We start from the raw sequence: 9,363 nt of genomic DNA on the forward strand, positions 1-9,363 counted from the left end.
ATGACTTCCTTAAATTGTATAAAACAAATTCAAGCCTACATATCACGCTAAACACTATCAGTTTAAGCATGCAAACAGAAATGTAATGATTGAAAACAAATTATTAAAATTCAAATAAAAAACTAAAATAGTGTTTAAAGACAATGTTAAAACCAAAAAGTTAATGAACCATTTTTTTTTTCAGAAGTATATATATGCAGTGTAGGCAGGACTTTGGATGTAGATAGACTTCATCCTTAGGATAGAATTACATCAAATCAGAGTTGCTGCAGGTTTTAAACTGCGGAAGTATAGATAACGAATTCTCTTAATTAATTTCCAGCAGTAGCATTATCCATTATAGACCACTACAATAAAGAAACCTCATACGGGCTCTCCATACGAAAAGGATTGTAGATCATCTCAACTTCATTTTCTTGAACCAGGCATGTTGGATTTGCTTGCGGCAGCTGTTGCGAAAACAACCCTCTCCAACCGCTGCTAAGGCTGGAACCAGAAACTTGGGCGTCAAGATGATAACCATCAGCATCAGTTGCAAGGGATTCAACCGGAGTCGATCCTTTTTTGGTGTAGAATTAATGAACCTCATCAGCCTCAGGTGTTGTTTGAATGAACGGAACGCCATCTGCCAAGTCAGAGCCACCATCGAAATCCAGCAGTCGAAGAAGCTCTCGATGGTAATCATCATCCTCCTCTGTTGCAGAAGGCTCCTCATCATTGTCGATGCACACGACCTTATTTGGTTGCAAGTTCTCTGCACACCTTGAAGTGGATACAGTTGGTTCTGCAACGTTGATAGTTGATACAACGGAACTGACAGCCACCTGATCATTGTCAAAGTCCTGAACAAGTTGATGAGAAAACGACTCCAAATTGTCAAATGTCACCCCATTATACACGATCTCAGATTCAGTTTCGGCCGCCGCCTCGAAACCCGTGATCTGTTGCTGGTGATAGCCTTCACCAACCCTGGCCTTCTGAGATATGGTGTTTGTTGCATCATCAACACCGTCAGCTTGCCTTCTCCTCTTTTTGGTCGTTTGTGTGTGGCTCTTGTTGTCTTCTTTCCTTCTCAATTGACACAGAACGATGACTTGAGAAAGGGATGGCAAGCTATACTCGTACATTGTCCAGCCGCAGCCATGTTGGCCAGACTGAGTGCTTTGATAACTGAAGCTTTTCCTGATGGCTGTGACAGAGCAATGTTCGTCAATAGCAACACCGATGGCTCGGTCAGTGTCTTCTCTATGCCATGTTGCAGGGCCACCGGCAATTTTGCGGGTGACATGGGAAGTGGGGCTTTTCTTTTTGAGGTTAGTGAAGAAGAAGACATCTTCTCCTTGGAGCCTGTGGAAGGCGTTCCAAATTTGGAGAGGTTGATAGGCGTAGATGTCACAATCTCTAACAGGAGCGGAGGTGATGAAGAGAGGGTTGGTGACCTTTGGGTAGAGATAGAATTGGACCAGTTCTTGATCAGTGGGAGAGAAGCGGTAACCAGGGAGTAGGGTTTGTGGTAGAGAGAAATCCATTCTTTGTAATTTAGTTATAAAATACAGAAGAAAAGTGAGGTGATGCTATCTCGCCAGACTCGTTTATATATGATGCATTTTTAGGTTTTTTTTTTTGTTGTTGTGGCGGTGGCGCTTCCAAAGGTCTTTGAAAATCTTTGTTAACTAAATTAACAGAATTCCTTGTTTTTTTCTGAAAGGAGTCAGTTAGAGTCCGTTAACGTTAAAGCTAGCAACTGAACTGAAGTGAGCACACGGTGCCGGACAAGAGAAGCGGAGCTGAGGTGTAGTGTTTGTACGTATAAAGAAAGGAGAGAGTAGTAGTAGTAGCAGGAGGAGGAGGAGGGTATGGGTGTGTATATGTATGAACTCGAACAGACAGTTTCTCTGGCAGCTTTATCCGAGTTTCAGTTTATGACTTCTTTAAATTGTGGAAAACAAATTCAAGCCTACATATCAGGCTAAGCACTATCAGTTTAAGCGTGCAAACAGATATGTAATGATTGAAAACAAATTATTAAAATTCAAATAAAAAACTAAAATAGTATTTAAAGACAATGTTAAAACCAAAAAGTAAATGAACTTTTTAATATAGAGTAGCAAACATATATAAACGATAAACCCATTGTCAATACAATACGACGTCATATAAAACGAACAGCGCCAACAGTTGAGAAAAAAGGTAGGAATTCGATAGCCGCAAACATGATTTTATTGATAAATTGGCAAAGTGTTCCTTACAGATTGTAGCTTGTATGGAAACTTATTTACACGCTAACAGATTGTAATTAAATCATAAACAGAAAAAAGACCGTGTTGAATATGAAAACTGATATGCACAGACAATTAATTAACTCTTCCCTCCCGTCAGTTATTTGGTTATAGAAGTCCAGTGTAGGCAGGACTTTGGATGAAGCTAGACTTCATCCTTGGGATATAATTAAATTAAATCAGAGTTGCTGCAGGTTTTAAACAGCGAAAGTATAGGTAACGAATTCTCTTAAATTTCCAGCGGTAGCATTATCCATTATAGACCACTACAATAAAGAAATCTCATGCGGGCTCTCCATACGAAAAGGATTGTAGATCATCTCACCTGTTGCGAATCTAGACTTGCGATCATCAATACTACCAGCCCAATCTGCACCGTAAAACCATGTAGAGCAAAAAAGGAACCTTGAGTGACATGGAAACCGTAAAATGATGTACCTTTAAGGTAGCGTAGAATGCGTTTAATGGCGGCCCAACGAGAATCTGTAGGAGAATGCATAAACTGACAGACTCTGTTAACAACAAAGCAAATATCTGGTTGGATAAAGGTAAGGTACTGAAGAGCATCCATGATTTGACGAAATCGTGAGGGATCAGAGAATGGATTATCTGGCAGTATAGTAACTTTTAAAGCAGAGACTGGAGTATCAACGGTTTGCAAGAAGTCATACCAACCCGAGTGAGGATGTTAAGAATATATTTGTGCTGGCGCAACATCAAACCCATACTTGTAGACTGAACTGCAATACCTAGAAAGTAGTGAACAATGCCTAAGTCACGGAGCTTGAACTTAGAGCTTAGTAACTGTATTAGGTGATGAAGCATAACAGAGTTGCTACCCATAAGCAGAATATCATCAACATACACCAGGAGATAAAAGATATTAGTACCATAAGATAAGATAAATAAGGAGGTGTCAACCTTAGAGGCAAGAAAACCAATGGAGAGCAGAAAGTCACTCAGACGAGTGTACCATGCCCTCGGTGCTTGTTTTAAACCATACAACGACTTGTGCAATCGCACACATGAGATGGAAGAGTACGATCAACAAAACCTGGAGGTTGTTTCATGTGGACCTCTTCAGTAAGAAAAGAAATGCATTATGAATATCGAGCTGATGAATCTTTCAATGGAGAAGACTAATATGACAGTGGCCTGCTTAATAACTGGGCTGAAGGTTTCAGAATAATCAATGCCTTCCTGCTGGGTAAAGCCTCAATGCTAGATGGGCTTTATAACGCTCAATGCTACCATCAACACGACGTTTGATCCGATATACCCATCTGCTGACAACAACATTCATCGAAGGATGAGAGGGTACTAGAGACCAAGTATGATTAGAATGCAACGCCTTGATCTCATCACACATAGCATCATGCCAAACGGCATACTTGTTAGCATCAGAGAAGGCAAGAGGTTCAGAGGAAGGAGAGAGTAGTACCCGGGTGGATGCTGTATTAGCGGCAGCAGAATCCACCAGATTTGCTGTCTTTAGGTGCCACGGCCTAAGGACCATAGGATAAGAGGAGAAATCAACCACTAGATTCAGACCAGCTGAAGAGGTTGTGGGAGAATCTACCGCAAGCATAGGGCTGGGAGCAACAACAGGGCAGTCAGCAGAGGTAGATTCTAGTAGTGGGTGGCGGCAGAGCAGAGGTAGAGGAGGGATGGTGAGGTGCGATATGGGTGGTGAATAATGGGGAATGTATCATATTTGGGAGGAGGGTAGTGGCATGTTGAGTGGGGGTTGTAGCTGAAACCTTTGCAATCTATTTAGAATTATCAAATGGAAACACATGTTCATGAAAACAGACATGATGAGAGATATAAATGCGTTGAGATGCAATGTCAAAACATCGATAACCAAGGTGAGAGGAGCTGTAACCAAGAAACACACATGGAGAGGAACGAAAATCCAATTTATGATTGTTATAGTTGTCGCACCCTCGCGAGAGTGTGGCGTCGCGATGACCCTTCCTAGAGCGGGGAATTGATTTCGGGGTCTTTGTTTTGTGAAAAAAGGAGTCACCACCTAGTATTATGGTCACTAAGAACCCTAACTGGTCTTTTAGAGATTCTAAGGCAAGGGACTGGTTGCGTAAAGGGAAGGTTTTAGCACCCCTAGCATGCCCTACCTAAGGTAAGCTGCTTGGTGTTTGGTTTGTCTTATAATTGCTATGGTGTTGGTGTTCTCTAATCAGTTTTTCTAGGATAGGTTTGCTATGATGAATGGACTTGTGTTCAAAGTCTAAAAGCAAGAACCCTTGGCCAATATAGATCATACCTTTAGATATGTCTACAGAGTGCCAAGAGAAATCGATAGCTAAATAGAAATCTAAGGAGATTCAATGTTCTTAAAAGCTCATTTTCCCTTAGTATTTCAAGTGTTTGCGACTCGTAAATCGCAAGGAAGAGGGATAAAAATTTAGAAATCTAAGGAAATTCAGAGCGCTTTAAAAGCCTATTTTTACCTTAGTGTTTCATACTTTCATGGCTCGTAAACCGTGGAGTCAAAAATTAAAATGTCCTCAATTATAATCAAGGCTTCTTTCAAGGATGTGTGATGACTTATTATTCCTAGAAAAATATTTTGGATATTAACCACTTGAGTTTTTTTTTATCCAAGCATTAACAGTGAACAATAACAACTTATTCCCAATAATATTTTGGATATTAACCCCTTTGAGATTTCTTTATCCAAATATTAATAGTGAATAAAAAAATTATTCCCTATAATATTTTGGATATTAACCCATTTGAGATTTCTTTACCCAACTATTAATGGTGAATAAAGACGAATTCCCTAAAAATAAAATTTTTATATTTTTGGAATATTGGCCAATACCCTTTGAAGTTTTACAAACATGTTGTAAAATCCAGAATGCAAGAAAATAATTTTTGTGTTTAAGAATATATATATATATATATATATTTGCTGCATTTGCGTTGAAAACCGGGTATTCTAAATACGAGATTTGTAATTTTACAATATAAAAACACAAAAAAGACAAAATAAATACACATGCCTTGCCTGGTTATTGTTCAAGTGAATTAAATTTCACTTGAACAGTAACAAATGCAACTAAGAATGCATACAAAAGCTGGGAATAAAAGACAGCTTACCTGGTCTACTAGCGATCGAGTTTTTTTGCCTTCCGCTGCCTTCGTTCGTAGGTTCTTCTTCTGTATCTTCGTTCCCCTTGTTCTCCTCTTTTTTGTCTCATTTTTTGTGTTTTCTTCCTCTCCCTCTCTGGTAACTGAGATGGACGAAGATAACGGTGCTGAAGCTTCTATGCACAGTCGGTTGTCACTTCTTCCGGGGACAACGAACACGATGGCCACGCTGGTTTTGGTCTCTGTTCTTTTTCTTTACTTCTGCTGATGCTCTCTGTGGAGATGATGAGGGCGATGGTGATGAAGGCGTGTTATGCTAGTTGAGTTCACGCGCCTGCCTCTGTGTTTTTCTGCTTTCGACAGTGTCATTGTCGGCTCTCTCTCTCGTTACTCTTCTCTCTTTTTTTTCATCCTTTTCTTCTCCCCCCTTTTTTTCATCCCCTGTTCCTCCCAGCAGAGGAGGTTTATATAGCCTAATCACATCTCTTATTAGGAAACGAATATTACATTAATTCTAGGATATAATCTTGGGTGATCAAATAAAGCAAAAATAGGAAACTAAAATATTATGATTCCGATTCTGTGATCATCAATCATTACTTTCCACATTAACACCTCATCCTAGCCATCTGTGTTAGGGATAAAATCCCAGCCATTAGATGATGGTGAGGTTGCTCTCTCCATGTCATTTTGTAGCTGGCACTAAGGAGGCACAAAAGCTGTTGTCTCCTTTGGATTGAAGCTGAAAAAAAACGTGATCTGCAGCTTCAAAATCAAGCGAGAGAATCATGGAAACCAGCAGGAAGTTGTAGAGAAAAGGAAAGAAATCAGCCGGGATAGCTGTGCAGAAAAAAGGAAAGAATTGCAGACGAGGAGGCACTGTTCTCATAATGCAAATGGACAGTGCTATGTTAATTATATTTTCATGAAGGGGTTGTGCAGTATGTGTCAACACAAAGGGTAGTACGGCATCGTCTTTTTTAAAAAAATGAGAGCAAAAACAGGAGTTATGTCTAAAAGAGGGATGACGTCGTTTTGTTTTTGAACTGAAAGACAAAAAAACAAATAAAGAAACAACATTGTAATCCAGCATGACTAATTTTCCTTTTCTAATCTAATCCCCGTTCTTTAATTTCTTCATTCGACAAAATTTCTTCTAATTTTATTGTAACACCCTCAAATTATAATGTCATGAAATCTCAAATATTTCTTTACTAATGTCAAGTATTAAATAGTATGTCTAAGATTATGAGATTTTTTTTTTGAAATTTCGGCAGAGTTTCCTTTGTTTTCTGATGTTACCAAGTTATCGACTAGACTTCATTCAATCACAATACTCAAAACTTCCACTTCGACCCAACCATCCTGGATCATATCCCATCTCATCAAATAATATTTCACATAACTATACTTCACTGTATTTTCTCAACCTTACATCATCAACAAATAACACATTAACTACAAACAATTACAAACTCAAAAGATTCATATTAAACTAATTATTACATTAACATGCATTTATCTTCTACACATGCAAGATTATAATTACTAAATTTTCTTTTTGAATAGTTTAATAATATTAGTTCACATTTTAAATGTATAAGTACCAAAAACAAAACATATGCAGGATACATATATTACAATCTACATATAATACAAATTACATATAAAGCAAATATATTACATTCCACAAAATAAACAGATTAAAACACAAAGCCCATATTTAACGCTCCGCATCACCTCGTGAAAAACCTGTATACATAACATTAATAAGAAATAAGGAAGATAACACATTAAAGATGATAAAGCTATTATGTTCACAAGTCTTCCAAATTATATCAAATTATCTTTCATCACCAACTTACTATATATCAACATTAATAGCCCATTCATAATTTATTAATCATATACTTATAGGACCTCTGTGACCAACACTCATTGATTAATTTTTTAATTTGGTAATTCACAAATTTTACCTCAAACCCGGCTAACCCTCTTAAATAGCCAACTATCAAACCGGTAATTCCATACGAATTACCCAACATCCGGCTATTCTCTATCAATAGCCAATACAACCGGTAATTCCAAACCAACCGGTAATTCCATACTAACCGGTAATTCATACTAACCAACTAGTAATTCCATACCAACCGGTAATTCCTACTAACCAACCGGTACTTCTATACTAACCAACTGGTAATTCCATACTAACCAACCGATACTTCTATACCAACCAGTAATTCATACTAACCAACCGGTAATTCTTACTAACCAACCGGTAATTCATACTAACTGGTAATTCATACTAACTGGTAATTCATACCAACTAACCGGTAATTCAATTATAATACCAACAATTTCTTCATCTACTTCCTTCATATCAACATGTCATAAACAACTCATAACTAATAATGAAACTTTGAATTTTAAAAGAAAGTGATGAATCACTTACCGTCTGCTCGTGATGGCCCAGCTCCTCCTGCCTGATGCCCTGCTCCCGGTACAACTCCTGAATCAATCAGATTGCACTACATTATTAATCCATTATCATTTCTCCTACATGCCTAAATTTGAAGCACATAATATCTTTTATTTAATTGGGGTTTACACCAAAATTTTCATTCATTTGTCACCTCATTTTCAACATATAGTTTTAATCAATTTTCTTCTTTTAACTCACTTAAAGAATTCTCCCATGAACTTTTCCTACCATTTATTTATTCTTTCTTTTCACATTCTTATGATGTTTCTTCACTTATTTATATTTTGAATACTTCAAATAAGATAAAGAACATCATTTCTCAAACATAAAACAATCAAAACCTCATTCCTATATTTCCTCATCCTTAATTACAAGTTCTTTTCTTCAACATTATTCAATTTCTTTCTTAATTACTACTTACATTCACTATTTCTATACTATTCTACCTCAATTCCATCATGTTTACTATTTTTCTCAAAATCCCCAAATTCTCATAAGAACCCTAATTTTAAAAAATCCAGATTATGAGAAATTAAATCAAATTTAATTGTCATTGTTTGATAACTTACTCAAATAAACCCAAAAACACTTCATTCAAGTAAGAATCTAAACTTTTCATGCTTACCAATCTAAGTTCTCCCAACTTTTCTTCTCCTCCTAGTGTGGCCAGCCCTCCTCACCTTTCTTATATCTTCCTTCACTTGATTCTTTCTTAATTTAATGTTCCAAGTCTTTCAATCTTACAAGTTTCAAAGCTCTCTCTCACTTTTTCTTGTTTTTCTCTTAACTTCTCACGTTCTTCTCTTATTTTCTTTCTTTTTTTCTTTCCACATTTGTTACTGCCCAGTCGGCAGTTCATAATAGAAAAGGGGCTGCCTTGTTTTATTTTTAATGGCAAATTACTATTTTACACTTAATGAGTCTTTTTGCTTCCATTTGACGGTTCTTATTCTTTGATAACACTAACGAGCTCCGTTCATCCTAAAATTTTAACCAGATTTTATTCAATATATTTTAAGGTTCCTCATAAAATTTCAGCTCAATCTGATGGTCGAATTTAAAATTACATCCAATAACGTAAAACTAGTCAAATTGTGATTTTTCATCAAATTTCTGATTTTCTCTAAAAATTCTGAAATTTTAACCCAAGCTAAGGAATCATATTAGAAGGCTCCATGCAAATTTTCAAAATTTTTTGATAACCCGATCGGGAGTTACAAATTTTTTTTCTTTTGTTTTACATGAAACTAGTCAATTTATAATTTTTCGCCTAGAGGTTTTACATTCTCCCCTCCTAAAAAAAATTTCGTCCTCGAAATTAAATTCATACCTATATAAGAAAATTATCCAGGATACTTCATCATCATTTCGGACTCGCTCTCCCAGGTTTCTTCTTCTATTTGAGAGTTTCTCCACAATACTTTTACTAACGGCACCTTTTTATTTCGTAATTCCTTTATACTTCGGTCCATAATTTGAACAGGTTGT

General features: G+C 36.8%; 1 protein-coding gene across 1 annotated transcript; it reads right to left on the bottom strand.

The window, feature by feature from the left end:
* Positions 1-575: 575 nt before the first annotated feature.
* Positions 576-1,529, bottom strand: LOC7468380 (NAC domain-containing protein 101). The gene has a single exon (XM_002305940.2). It carries the CDS (start codon positions 1,527-1,529, stop codon positions 576-578), a length of 954 nt encoding a protein of 317 aa, XP_002305976.2.
* Positions 1,530-9,363: the final 7,834 nt, after the last annotated feature.

Source organism: Populus trichocarpa, chromosome 4, assembly GCF_000002775.5.
Source record: "Populus trichocarpa isolate Nisqually-1 chromosome 4, P.trichocarpa_v4.1, whole genome shotgun sequence".
In the NCBI taxonomy this organism is placed as follows: Eukaryota; Viridiplantae; Streptophyta; class Magnoliopsida; order Malpighiales; family Salicaceae; genus Populus; species Populus trichocarpa.